This window comes from Lepidochelys kempii, chromosome 17, assembly GCF_965140265.1.
Source record: "Lepidochelys kempii isolate rLepKem1 chromosome 17, rLepKem1.hap2, whole genome shotgun sequence".
In the NCBI taxonomy this organism is placed as follows: domain Eukaryota; kingdom Metazoa; phylum Chordata; order Testudines; family Cheloniidae; genus Lepidochelys; species Lepidochelys kempii.
In genome coordinates this window covers 4,148,946-4,162,811 of record NC_133272.1, presented here as the reverse complement: position 1 = coordinate 4,162,811, position 13,866 = coordinate 4,148,946, and the positions used below count along the sequence as shown (strand labels likewise).

Below are 13,866 nucleotides of genomic sequence, written 5' to 3'. Positions count from 1 at the left end.
AGAGACTGGCCAACTAGGGAAATGCCCTAAGAAGCCACCCATAAAGGATGCAGGTTTTATATGGCTATAAATGTAATAAAATCTCAGAGTGCTGAATTAGCAGCTGTATTCCAAGGGCTAGCAAGCAGGCTAACTAGGGCCAAGTGTCACAATGAAGAAGTTGGTGCTGACTGCACAAGATCCTTCCATGCTCAGACTTTGAGATGCCTGATAACTGTCTTTTCCAGGAGGAGCTACCCTTTGTACAGAGTTTTAATACTCTGCATTAACCGAGTTCTTTCCTGTTTTAGAACTAGGAGTTCAGATTCAAGACAACAAATTCTCTTAGCTATGCGAGTACAACCCCACTGCCCTCTGTGGAACTGCACCAGCAGCTGGGTTAGAGTTAGCTTTCCTAGGCAGACACACACACCCCCCTTTCCCTTTTGGTTATAATGTGTTTGGCTTTATCACGTTCCCACTAGCAATAGCTGATTCAATGGTCTGTACAAGATCTGTACTAGCTACAGTCTTTGCAAGTCCGGAGGCCTCAACTTGCTGAATACTGTAATGAAAGATTACCAGCCGCTGTTACTGACTGTGTCCTTACCTGAGCTAGTATTTCAGTCTCTGCTATGTTGCCAAGCTACACATTCTTACATAACACTCGGCTGGTGGTGTATGAACAGGCCTGACCCACTTTGAGAGCCTGGTCACCCTGACCTATTATGACGAGCAGTGGAGTGGTGGGAAGCCGCTTGCCAAAATGACCCATCTATGTTGCGTTCCCACCCGGGTGTGAGGGCAAAACGGATTGATTTAAGTTACTTCCTGCCCCCAGAGTTCCAGAAGCTTTGGGAATATCTGATTCCACAGGACCCAAGAGCTGGGGTTTAACATGAGCTAAAGCCAAATGCACTCAATGAAGCTGTGCCAAGGATGCACCTGGCTCTGTGTTTATAATAAACAGGGCAGAGTTGTGCGTCCAACTGCGCAGTGCGGCCCAGGACCTACCTTTTTATCATTGGAAAATAAATAAAGGGCGAGTGGCTTCTCCCGCTGATTTATGAATTGAATGGCTTCATCTGCACTCTTTATCGTCACGATAGGAAGGAGGGGGCCAAAAATCTCTTCTTTCATGATCCTGGATTCTGGGCTAACATCCGTGAGTATAGTCGGGGCTACGGCAGACAGGGGAGAAAACCGAGTTAGGAATAGGGAAATAAATGCTCTGCTCAAGAAGCCCCGCCTGCTCTCCTGCATCTAGCTCAGCAATGGTCAAGCACAGCTAGTTTCCCCATCTCAATTTTCAAAGAAAATAAATGCAGTTTTGTTGATCTAGTAAGGTGGGTATGCAGCCCGTAGGGCCAGATTAGCCTTATTTCACGAGCAGTAACGCAAGGAACCTACAGGCCGGCATCCTGTAAGACACTGGCTTAAGCAAGTTAGCGTAAGTGAAGCATAGGCCTCTGACCTTTAGCACAAATAACGTGGCCAACGGTCACCCTAGATTTTGAGGAACTGGGAATAGCTTGCTTATGAGACAAGTTGACATAAGACTAAGCAACCGCAGGAATACTGAACTGATACTAAGCTTGGATATTTTTGGACAGGATTGTGGGCAGACATTTAACCACAAATTTGCTTTAGCAATAGGGATGAGTCAATAGGGATGAATATGCTAGCCTATCAGGGAAAGGCACCCCAGTATTATAAGGGTGAGGAAGCTGGATATGGACAGAGGAGGCAGAGTGTTTGTATGAACATTCAGGGTGATTCCCAGGCCTTATATAAGCAAGAACCCACGTGAAGAAGGCAGCTAGCCCTCCAGCTTTCAATCCTTTATCACCTATCTTCAAGCACTGGGGATCTGGACCATCGGACCCATTTTGCGTGCCGGAGACAGGGCTGGTCCTTTGTCTTGTCTCTGACCACCAGATCTCCAAGAAAGGGGTCTGGGTATATAAGTATGAGCATATGCTAGGCAAGAAATAACGGTTAAGATTTCTCTAATGCTCTATTATTGCTATTTGCTTCTGTGGTTTGGAGCTTTCTTGTCTCTATTAATTGTATTAATAAAAGGTGGTTAAGGTTGTGTTTTGCTCTCCAGGTGAGTGCCCTTCCCATACAGCCTGGGGTTCCCTACAAGATACTGAACTTGTCAGTTTTGACTCTGTTGTGTCTGATCCTGGGGCAAGAACCTTAGGGGACTCCTCTCCTTACCTGAGTACCAATTGGCATTTATTATAGGACCAGGCTACAGTATGCATCGTTAGCAGTTAGGCCAAGTGACTTGCCCGAGGTCACACAGGAAGTCAGTGGCAGAGCCGAGAACAAACCCAGGTTTCCTGGATCCCAGCCCCATGCTTTATCCCTTGTAAAAAGGGAAGGCAATAGGCAGACCTCATGGCTGTGGTGTGGGCACCACCTGAGCACAACCAGAGGCTTTGCACCACGGTGTGACTTCCAAACTGGCACCAGAAGTCTCTGTGACTTAGAAGAGATTTGTACAGATTAATAGGAGTCTGAAAGCTTGGGGTGGGGGGGGAAGAGACCTGAAAATGAGGAAACCGAAGCTGGTCTGTTATTCTGCCATTCACCAGTGTTTTGTTCATACTAGACATGAGGAGAATGAATAGCTATATCAAAACACTGAAACAGCTGACAGAAACACCTCTCCTGTAGGAACATTAGGCTGCAGAGATATTCCTATGTGTTTGCTTTTTATTTTAATCCTCTGCACCAACTGGATTAAACACAGGCCAAATGAGCCAGAAGTCTGACTACACATCAGCTCGGAGAGGAGAGAACACTAGCTGGGCATAAGGATCATGGTCACACCTATATGCCACCTTGTTGTCCCAAGCAAATGTAGAAGGAATACCGATAAAACACGAAGCCTCCTCAGTCTCTCCTCCATAAGCTATCTTCTGCCCTTCCAGCAGCGTCACGAGCCTTTTAAAGTGGTGCTTGTTGACGATCCTTTCGTAATCTGGAGATTTTTTTATATCTTCCCCATGGAATTCCTGTAAAAAAAAAAAAAAAAGAAGAAAAGAAAAGGGGGTGGGGTTTAAAAATTGGACATGTTGATCAATAATCTGGCACCTACCCGCCTAGGCCAGGGTCAGCACAGACATCAGCTGGACTACTGCAAGGCTGCAAATCCTGTCATTACTCAGATGAGGCCATTTCTCAGCCTCGGAAGTGTCTGTCATCTCCTTGAAATGTATTAGTGTGCTCTCAGCAGGTATGGATTTCCAGTTACATTTGCACAGCACAGATCTGAAACTCTACAGGCTTGGGAAAACAGAATGGATGCCAGGAAACACAAGTCGGGCCATCTGACAGAGTAAGTCCCCAGACCTGGCACTGCTATGACAAGGGCTTTGGAGTTGTCAAGTTGTTTACAAACATTCCAAAGCACACACTTGACACCATCATGAGCCTGAAATACAGGTTCGTAATTACGGGAACTCCAGGGGCAAAACACACACAGCTACAATTACAGTGAAAGCAGCTGCAGATTTGCAAAGCAAGCGTCACTTAACACTTACCTTGAGAGTCTTCTTGATATTCTCCACTATTTTGTTCTGGATAGATTGGTCACAGAGGATGTAATCGGGGGCAATGCAGGTCTGCCCACAGTTCAAATACTTCCCCCAAGTTACTCGTCTAAGGACGGAAGAAAAGAATTGATCTCCATTTACTAGTGTTTTACTGACAAGAGGAGCCATCTCTACATGGGGCACTACCCACGCACCACACCCACCCCGAACCATTCTAAGTGATTACTATCTTGCTGTTCAGCTTCTCCCAGGAGCACACCTCCCTGCAGGAGGATGACTCATGTGGGGGGAGATAAGGGATGTTTCTCACCAGAGATTACACCCCCATGATGCTGTTTTCTAGTGATCGGCAAACAAATTTTGAAATCTAGATAAACCAAGCTCATTGGGACCCCCATTACGAGTCAGAGGATCCCCCCAGCTTATGCTGACAGAGGATTCTGAAGCCAATGCTGCATGCAGATGCTAAAACGCAATGGATCAACTGCAGCATAAACTCCAGCAATTCAAGAGCACCTGAACTCTGCAGTCTGCTGCTTTAATTAAAAATAGCCAAGAGTTAGAGCAATAGCCTTGAACAAGGTACAGTAACTATCTTTCTGTAACATTCTGCATCAACATTGGTGATCAGTCGGTCATATCTACAGGCTGCAGCCTTCCAAAGTCTCTACATAGCAAGACCGTTAGTACGTTTGTACGAACAGTACAGGTTTTAGTCTCATTTTACAAGATTAAACAGCATTTGTACCATGCTATGATTTTCTTGTGTTAAAGAACTCTGCGCTCTTACAATGAACACAAACCTTGGGGCCCCCATACTAGATCCTCAAGCTCTGCTCAGGCAACTGGAGAACTGAGTTATGAGCGTACAATAGAATATGCTGCTTCTCCACAACTTTTCAATCTGAGCCATTTTCTTTTGCTGTGCTGCAAGAAAAATGTTAATACCCCAGCATCCATAGTAAGCCGAGTTACTGAATTAGGCCTCTAACAGCTGCTTTAAAGAATGCTGCCTCCTATTTTAAAACAGACCTCCCTAAATATTTGGTTTTGTACTGCTCAGTAATTCACAGAGCAGGGTCCCATCAAGGCACGGCAGCTGCCATACACCAGTCTGGGATCGCTGTTCTGCGGGACTCTGAGATCGCTGCTGTGGGACTCTGGACATGTGCCCTTTGTTCTAGATTCTGCAGGATGGCTGTGAAACTGAATGGGATGATACAAACAAAAATCCAAAACCACGGCCTCGATCCTGCCAGTATTGCACATGGAGCAACTTGCAAGACTGGGGTCTATTTAAATAACGAGGGGGCAGATTAAGCTAATTTTTCACCTTTTAAAGTCTCCTCTCTCGCCCAATGTGGTCAGTCAAGTATAATCTAATTTATTTAAACTAATTAGATAAAAGCTTTTAAAAAACATTAACAGAGCCAAATATGCTAAAATAAAAGTTTCATCTTTCAGTTTCTATTTGTTAAAACTCAAACATGCAGAAGTGGGGTCAAGTGGGAGCCAATCAATATCCCAAGACAGAGAGAAACCAGTGTAGGAAAGGACAGCCCGGCCATAAGACACCACCATAGTCACGGAGGCATGTGTCCAACGCTGTGAGCCACAAACATTCCTCATGGACTTCACCCCGCCCCCAGCAATTGAACCTTTAGAGGATGAGCTCACCTGCAGGCAATTTCAATATTGCAGTCCTTATCAATATAACACGGACTTTTTCCACCCAGTTCAAGAGTGACAGGGGTGAGGTGCTTGGCAGCAGCTTCCATGACAATTTTGCCCACTTGGGAACTCCCGGTATAGAAGATGTGATCAAACCTCTCCTTTAGCAGCTCAGTTGTCTCCTTGACTCCTCCATTAATAACTGGGTACAGGTCCTTCAAATGCAGACAGAAATAGCAAGACGTTTGTGTAACTGACTTGACTTTGGTGCAATAAATGTCAAGAGATTTGTAACACGATATCGTTACTTTGCTGTTGCTGCATGGCAAGTTCATTGCAAATGCAGCCCCCATCCCGTTTGGACTGTTTGCTTGGAAATCTCAACACTGCAAAAGGTCTCCCATGCCTGATGTAAGCGGTTAACTCCAGATTCAGAGTCTGGCTCCTTCAAGCAAAGCACCAATTGCTTTAACAAAGCTACAGCCACTTGGGAGGCAATTACTGCCAGCACCAGGTTACAGAAGCCAAGATGGAATCAAAGCCAACAGCAGTGGTTTTTGGTATGGAAATGGCAGTTGCTTCTTAGCTCTTGGACATTTTTACTGATGTGTCAGTAGAAGTCATCGGATTAAACACCACAACAATACAGCATGATGGGAAGTTTGGTTTACTTTCATGGCTTCATTATCTTTAGACAACTGTCTAAACAGGCATGACTGCAGCATCGCAGGAAATACCTGCAACAGACTGCAACTGTGTCTCCTGGGCCATCTGGCGGTGCTCATTAAAAAGAGGGCTGACTTGCTAATGCTGCCTGGGGCAGGGGGAGAATTAAGCCTCTGCTGCTGATAATCCCACTACCTAGAATTCCTTTAGCAAGGCATGGACTACACTGAAGTGTTCACTGCCCGGCGTTCGAGCTCACGGAGCCTGTTCTCTTCTAGCCAGGGAGTGCCATCCCATCCCCATTCTTCAAAATAGCAGACACATGGAGTCAAACGTGCAGGTACTAGCAGGCATTAGTGCTTCACAACCACCACCACCACCAGGTAGGAAACCTCATGCTGTAGGGCTTAAGCAAATCTCTAACTATTAGAGACCAGAATGAGACCTCAGGTAGGTGAAAGATTAGCACACATCTGCCTCTGGCAGGGTTCTTGCACCTCTGGAAGCATCTAGTGCTGGCCACTGTCAGACAGGATGGAGAGCTAGGTGGACCTTGGGTCAGATCCAACGTGGCTAGTCCTGTGTTCCTAAGAAGGGGAAGCCTGAACTGTCTGTAAGAAAGGACACATAATGAAATGCTCCGTGGCAGCAGTCGGGGAAGAATTGCAGCATGTTAACTGGGTCGCAGACAAAACCAGGCTGAATGAGAAGCTGGTTAACAGTTCCCCTTGCAAAAGGAATAGAAGACTCTGGTTTGGTTTAATATTGTGGGAAGAAGGAATTCCCTTTTGGCAATCCACCTGCCAGCCCTGCACAGAGCTAGACAATAGAGGAGATGGGAAATGAAAGTCTGCAAAAAGTCTGGCATTCAAGCCACCTCTCGACTCTCCCCCCCAATACAGAACCACTTGCAGGGACCCACCCCTCACTTATCCTATTGTGCCAACTCTAGTAGGTTTCGGGATCTCAAGGCAGCTCTCCACCAAAATGAGGCTGAAGCAGTTTCCTAGCTGGGGCCAATCAAATTGGTAGTTTTTACATCTATCCCCAGTGAGATTTTAACACTCAAACACCACAAGTCCTGTCAGGGCTAGGATATGAGAATCATTTACCTGCCTTAAAGAGGAGCACAAGCAGCGCAGCAAATCTCACCCTAAGAGGGATTGGTAGGACACATATGGGCCCAGAGGTGGACTGGCCTTTATCCTCTCATAGAGCGCTCAGAGACCCACTAGCCCCCCAGAGATGGCCAGGAACGGCCAGGTTTCTACACCCAAGTAGCTATGACTGCAGACTAAGAGTCGTTGCAACATTTTGATTCAATGTCACTAGCACTAAAGCAGCAGCTGTTCACTTTAGAAATACTGCTGCTTCCCCAACCCTGGTGCTACCAAACAGTAATGCTATCCTTCTCCAGTGCCTGAGTTAACTTGCAAAATAATCCTATTTAAACAGAGCAGGGTTTCACAATAGCTGTCAGGATACAAAAGTGCTGGGATCCCCTTTGTGCTATAATCCTAATTGCAGCATCCTGGCTTGCAGAGTTTGGATACTTTTGGAGAGAGCAGGTCACCATTCATGACAAACTTCAGGAGGCCTGAACCTGTCATTGCTGAAGTCAATAGCAAAACTCCTATTAATTTCTAACACAGAAGCAGGACCTGAAAGGAATGATACCACACTTGGTCCCACAGAGAACCCTGTCCTTCAGAGGCAGTTCAGAACAGCGAACGGAAAGGCGAATAGTCTGCTTGACTTTACAATACACTAACTGCCTGGAACATTCCCTCGTGCATGAGTTCCTCATGGACACCTGCAAAGCCACCTCATTATTTTCCTTCTAATCCCTCCATAAACTCCCCTCTGTTGATCCTGTTGTTCCTAATAGTCTCACTGTTGGCCTGTGCTCCCCTTCCACCCTGTCTGTTTGCTGTATCCACCTGCAAACTCTTTAGGGCAGAGACCATCTTTGTTACATGCCTGTATAGCACCTAGCAAGATGGAACTTGCATTGGCAGAGCCATGCAAATCCACGGATATCCACTATGTCCGCGGACAATGTGTACGGATGGATGCGGATCTAAATTTTATGTCTAGAGCCCTGCAAATATCCTCAGATATCCACGGATCATGTTTGTGGATCGTGGATCAGATACGGATACAAAGCTTGTATCTGCACAGGGCCCAGGCACTGCAAGACAAATGAATAACAACTAAAAACAACAGCACTGTCAGGAATGTTGGCTTTTACTGACCTTGTCAATGTACTGTGGGATCAGCTCAGCTACAAGCTTTGCTGTATTTTCACTTATCTCTGAAGGTTTGATCACTACAGCATTTCCTAAGAGACAAAAGTCAAGACAATGTGTTGTCTGCTTGAGCCTGGAACACACTAAGGGGAGAAAGGATGACGGGAAAGGCCAACAAAACAAGGCACAAGGATTGTACCATACCTGCTGCGATGGCCCCTATTAGAGGCTGCATAATCAAGACAAAGGGGTAGTTCCAAGCCCCAATAACCAGGACCACGCCCAGCGGTTCATGGTGGATGTAGACCTCATCTGTCAGCGTCAATATATTCTTCGAAACAGGCTTCGGGGCGGCCCACGTAGGAAGCCTGTCCACCATCAGGGCGATCTCCCCCAACACTCCCATAATCTCGAAGCTGTATGCATTGCATTCACTCTGTCACAGAGAGCAGGGTGCTCCGTCAGTGAGCGCCACAGCAGGGGTGTCACGTTACTGGAGACACCCGGAGCAAGAGGCAGGATGATGGCAAATCTAATTAGCCGAGGCTGGCGGCTGGCGCACGCACCTACTGCCCGACTGCGGGGGGCGGGGGATGCCCCCAGAAGACACATGTCTACAACAAGAAAAGGAGGACTTGTGGCACCTTAGAGACTAACCAATTTATTTGAGCATGAGCTTTCGTGAGCTACAGCTCACTTCAGCGGATGCATACCGTGGAAACTGCAGCAGACTTTATATACACAGAGAATATGAAACAATACCTCCTCCCACCCCACTCTCCTGCTGGTAATAGCTTATCTAAAGTGATCATCAGGTTGGGCCATTTCCAGCACACAAAAAGGTGGAGGGTGAGAAAACCTGGATTTGTGCTGGAAATGGCCCACCTGATGATCACTTTAGATAAGCTATTACCAGCAGGACAGTGGGGTGGGAGGAGGTATTGTTTCATATTCTCTGTGTATATATAAAGTCTGCTGCAGTTTCCACGGCATGCCTCCGATGAAGTGAGCTGTAGCTCACGAAAGCTCATGCTCAGGTAAATTGGTTAGTCTCTAAGGTGCCACAAGTCCTCCTTTTCTTTTTGCAAAGACAGACTAACACGGCTGTTACTCTGAAACCTGTCTACAACAGACGCGCCCCGGCTTCAGAGCCTGAGCCCAGACGCAGGCAGCGGCCCAGACCTGAAATCGCCCAGGGGGAAGAGGAGGCTGGACCGAGCCTGCAGGGAGCAGGGGGGCCACAGCCACCCCAGGCCCGCCGCACCCACCTCCCACGGGGGGGGGGGGGTGTTTTAAGCCCTGAACCCGGAGCCAGCCCCTGAGGGCACCGCGCAGCGGGGTCTTGGCGCCAGGCCCCCCCCCCGCCGGCAGGGGGGAGGGGTCGCTCAGTGGTGTGAGCACCGGCCTGCTAAACCCAGGGTTGGGAGTTCAATCCTTGAGGGGGCCATTTAGGGATCTGGGGCACCTAGGGGGGACTGGCCCTGCTCCGAGCAGGGGGCGGGACCGGATGACCGCCCGAGGTCCCTTCCGGCCCTGAGAGACGGCGATCGGCGGGGCACCTTGTGCAGATCCGCGTGCAGGGCGGCGGCGATCTCCGTCTCCTTCTCCTTCACCATCCGCTCCAGGGCCCGCAGCTGCCGCAGCCGGAAGGCCCACGGGCGGCAGCGGCCCGAGCGGAACGCGGCCCGCGCGCGCGCCACCGTCTGCTCCGGCGTCTCCATGGCGGGCGGGGACCTGCCGGGAGAGGCGGCGGTCACGGGGCGCCGCGCGGCGCTTCCCCCGGGACCGGCCAATCAGCGGCCGGGCTGCGGGCAGCGCGAGGCAACGACCCCCCGCGCCAGCAGGCGGGAGTTGGCCGCGCTCGCGCAAGGGGCGGGGGCGGGGGGGAGTTTCCGGCGCTGGTTCCCGCTCGGGCGGGGCCCGCCCACCTGACTCTGCCGCGCCTCAGCTGCGGGCAGCCCGCCTCCCACCTGACCCTCCCCCCCCCGCGCTGACACCGCCTCCTTCCGGTCACCTGACCAGGTAGGGACGTGGCCGCACTTCCGGTCCAACCAATATAGGGACCCCCCCCATGGAGAGAGTGGAAGGACCTCGGGGGGAAGAACCTAGCCCCCCATAGAGAATGGAGGGGCCCCTGTGGGGAACCAGCCCCGCATAGAGAGAGAATGGAGGGGCCCCTAAGGGGCTCAGCCCCCCCCCAGAGAGAGAGAGAATGGAGGGGATGCTGGAGGAACCCAGCCCCCCCCCGAGAGAGAATGGAGGGGCCCCTGTGGGGAACCCGGGCCCCTGTGGGGAACCCAGCCCCCCCCGAGAGAGAGAATGGAGGGGCCCCTAAGGGACTCAGCCCCCCCCCCGAGAGAGAGAATGGAGGGGCCCCTGTGGGGAACCCAGCCCCCCCCGAGAGAGAATGGAGGGGTCCCTGTGGGGAACCCAGCCCCCCCCCGAGAGAGAGAATGGAGGGGCCCCTGTGGGGAACCCAGCCCCCCCCCGAGAGAGAATGGAGGGGCCCCTGTGGGGAACCCAGCCCCCCCCGAGAGAGAGAATGGAGGGGCCCCTAAGGGACTCAGCCCCCCCCCCGAGAGAGAGAATGGAGGGGCCCCTGTGGGGAACCCAGCCCCCCCCCGAGAGAGAATGGAGGGGTCCCTGTGGGGAACCCAGCCCCCCCCGAGAGAGAGAATGGAGGGGCCCCTGTGGGGAACCCAGCCCCCCCCCCGAGAGAGAGAATGGAGGGGCCCCTGTGGGGAACCCAGCCCCCCCCCCGAGAGAGAGAATGGAGGGGTCCCTGTGGGGAACCCAGCCCCCCCCCCCGAGAGAGAGAATGGAGGGGCCCCTGTGGGGAACCCAGCCCCCCCCCCCGAGAGAGAGAATGGAGGGGCCCCTGTGGGGAACCCAGCCCCCCCCCCGAGAGAGAGAATGGAGGGGCCCCTGTGGGGAACCCAGCCCCCCCCCGAGAGAGAGAATGGAGGGGCCCCTAAGGGACTCAGCCCCCCCCCCTGAGAGAGAGAATGGAGGGGACGCTGGAGAAACCTAGCCCCCCCATAGAGAGAGAATGGAGGGGCCCCTAAGGGACCCAGCCCCCCCGAGAGAGAGAATGGAGGGGCCCCTGTGGGGAACCCAGCCCCCCCAGAGAGAGAGAATGGAGGGGACGCTGCAGGAATCCAGCCCCCCCGAGAGAGAGAATGGAGGGGCCCCTGTGGGGAACCCAGCCCCCCCCCCGAGAGAGAGAATGGAGGGGCCCCTGTGGGGAACCCAGCCCCCCCCCAGAGAGAGAGAATGGAGGGGCCCCTGTGGGGAACCCAGCCCCCCCCCGAGAGAGAGAATGGAGGGGCCCCTAAGGGACCCAGCCCCCCCGAGAGAGAGAATGGAGGGGCCCCTGTGGGGAACCCAGCCCCCCCCAGAGAGAGAGAATGGAGGGGCCCCTAAGGGACCCAGCCCCCCCGAGAGAGAGAATGGAGGGGCCCCTGTGGGGAACCCAGCCCCCCCCAGAGAGAGAGAATGGAGGGGACGCTGCAGGAATCCAGCCCCCCCAGAGAGAGAGAATGGAGGGGACGCTGGGGAGAGTCACCCTGATGCCTCCCCAAACACACCCAGGAAGCGGAAGGACCCACCTGCTCCAAAGCACCCGGAGTGTGTAGAGGATTCTGGATGTGGGTCCTTGCCAGGGTGTGCACTGTGTTGGGGTGGGGGTTATGTGTGGGTGGGTGCAGCAGCAGGGTGGGCGTGGGTCCCTGGTGGGGTGGGAGGAGAGTCAGGGTGGGCACATTAGGGCAGACATGGGTCCCTGTTGAGCGAGTGCAGTGTTGAGTGGGGATAGTGTCAGAGTAGGTGGAATGGGGGAGGGGGTGCATGTCCCTGTCATGCAGAACCAGTCACTACCCCATAACACCTGCTTTAATCCATCTGTCTGTGGTTTCTGCAGCCCGTTCTGCTTTTTTTAGGGCCTGATTTTCAGAAGCATTGAGCACCTGCAGCCCCATGACTTTATTTGGAGCTGTGGGAGCTTAGTGCCCTGATGGTACCCAGCGCTGTGCAGCTATGCCACAGGTAGCAAGTCCATGCCTGAGGGACTAGAGTCTAAGAGTATGTCTACAGTGCAGCTGATAGTGTGCCTCTTTGCCTGCAAAGACTGACTCCAGCTAGTGCCCTAAAAATAGCTGTGTGGAGGTTGTAGAAAGGGCGAGCCACCCGTGTTTGAGCCTGCCCACCCCCCGGGTCTATACTCGAGTGGCTAGCTTGTGCCATAATGTCTACAGTGCTATTTTTAGAACGCTAGCTGGAGCAGAGCTAGCATGTGTCTGTCTACCTAGTCTGAGAGTCACACCCCCAGCTGCAGCGGGGACATACCCTAAAGGCCTGAGCAGCAGGTATGATATAGAACAAGCAAAAGAAAGCGTACAGTGTTTGGATCTGTATTTCACATAGAGGTGCAGTTTCACCTGTCCTTTGGAACAGGGGCACTTGACGTGCAGCACCTGGGAGGTGGACGTAGGGGCCTGGGGAAGCACCATGACAATGGATACGAGATCAGGAGTAGACAAAGCATTGAATTTGGGCTGGAAGGGAGGGACTAGGTGTAGGAGAGATGGAGGTAGAGACAGACAAGGTTGGAAGAGATAATGAAGGAGCCATTGCAGTCTAGGGTGTGGGGTAAATTACTTTGCAAATTTGTAAACAACAGTAGGGCCCTTGCAGGTTCGGGCATGGCCAGCCCAAGAGGCATGTTCCCTTTGACCCATTTAGCTTGGTACAGTCCTGATCCTGAGTCAATATTAGCAGAGCATGTCGAGCTCATTTGAATAAACAGGTGTATAGGCATTTACATGCAGCTCGTTCAACCCTCCCAGCAGGTAGAGCTGCAGCTTGGCCCAGGTTTAGAACACCCATCCCAGGGAGCTGGCATCTCTGCCGGTGCCCTGCAACGGTTGGCAAGGGTACTAATCCTCTGCTCATTAATTCTGAGATCGTAAAGTCACAAGATTATGGGTGCAGTTGGGGAATAGGTAGCAGTGGGCAGAGGGACTCCTGAGCAACAAAGGACCCTATGTTCATACAAATCATAGAAAAAAACCTATGGAAAACATGCAAACAGAACACAGCTGCTCAACCTATAGGATTCTCTCTATGTCAGTGTATTTCAGAGTGGTCTCTGGGGTACCAGCTGCTCTCTTGCCCTTTCCCAGGGTCAGGTAGGGCAGCTGAGAAATCTGCCCTGCCTCCGTTCTTTCCCGGAATTTATTTAAACATAACCCCCATCCCTTTTATTTAAATGCTACTAAAAAATGGTAAATATTAAGAATGAATTTGTTTTGAAGTGTAGCACCATTTACTCTAGTGTCTGGGCACCCACACTGCAAAACACAGCTTGATCATTGCAAATTTTACAGGGATAGGAGCTCCTGGTTATAAAGAAGCCATTTGTGTTTACAGAACAACTTCACTGTAAAAGGAGACTTCATTCTCTCCCCAGCCTACTCTATTAAAACAATACAGGCATTTCATTCTATGTCTTTGTATGTCAGAGTTTACCATAAGTAGCTTCCACTACATGAAAATACCTATGCAAGAGGAGGAAAGCTATTCCTCCAGAAGCACTCTTCCTTGCCTGAGAAAATAAAGGGCAGGTATTTCATAGTAAATACCCACAGTGGTTCCCCTTCCCTGGGCGTAGGTAGTTTGCTATTAAGCTTTAACAAAAGTGGCGTGTTATAAAAAGACATTACCTTAATCGCAGCTTC

At 51.2% G+C, this 13,866-nt stretch overlaps 1 protein-coding gene across 3 annotated transcripts in view; it reads right to left on the bottom strand.

Annotated features, from left to right (window-relative positions):
- The window catches only part of ALDH3A2 (aldehyde dehydrogenase 3 family member A2), a 20,053-nt gene extending 6,187 nt beyond the window's left edge, over positions 1-13,866 (bottom strand). The window contains exons 1-8 of one of the 3 annotated variants that reach the window (XM_073315588.1): positions 13,852-13,866; positions 9,691-9,865; positions 8,336-8,567; positions 8,138-8,223; positions 5,223-5,431; positions 3,534-3,651; positions 2,864-3,005; positions 994-1,160 (exon numbers count right to left, since the gene is read on the bottom strand). In XM_073315588.1, the coding sequence (XP_073171689.1) occupies positions 994-1,160; positions 2,864-3,005; positions 3,534-3,651; positions 5,223-5,431; positions 8,138-8,223; positions 8,336-8,567; positions 9,691-9,852 (1,116 nt within the window). In that variant the 5' untranslated portion in view covers positions 9,853-9,865; positions 13,852-13,866. Of the gene's footprint in view, positions 1-993; positions 1,161-2,863; positions 3,006-3,533; positions 3,652-5,222; positions 5,432-8,137; positions 8,224-8,335; positions 8,568-9,690; positions 10,129-11,739; positions 12,097-13,851 lie in introns of those variants that run through there. The other 2 variants (XM_073315587.1, XM_073315586.1) reach the window with 2 other exon arrangements.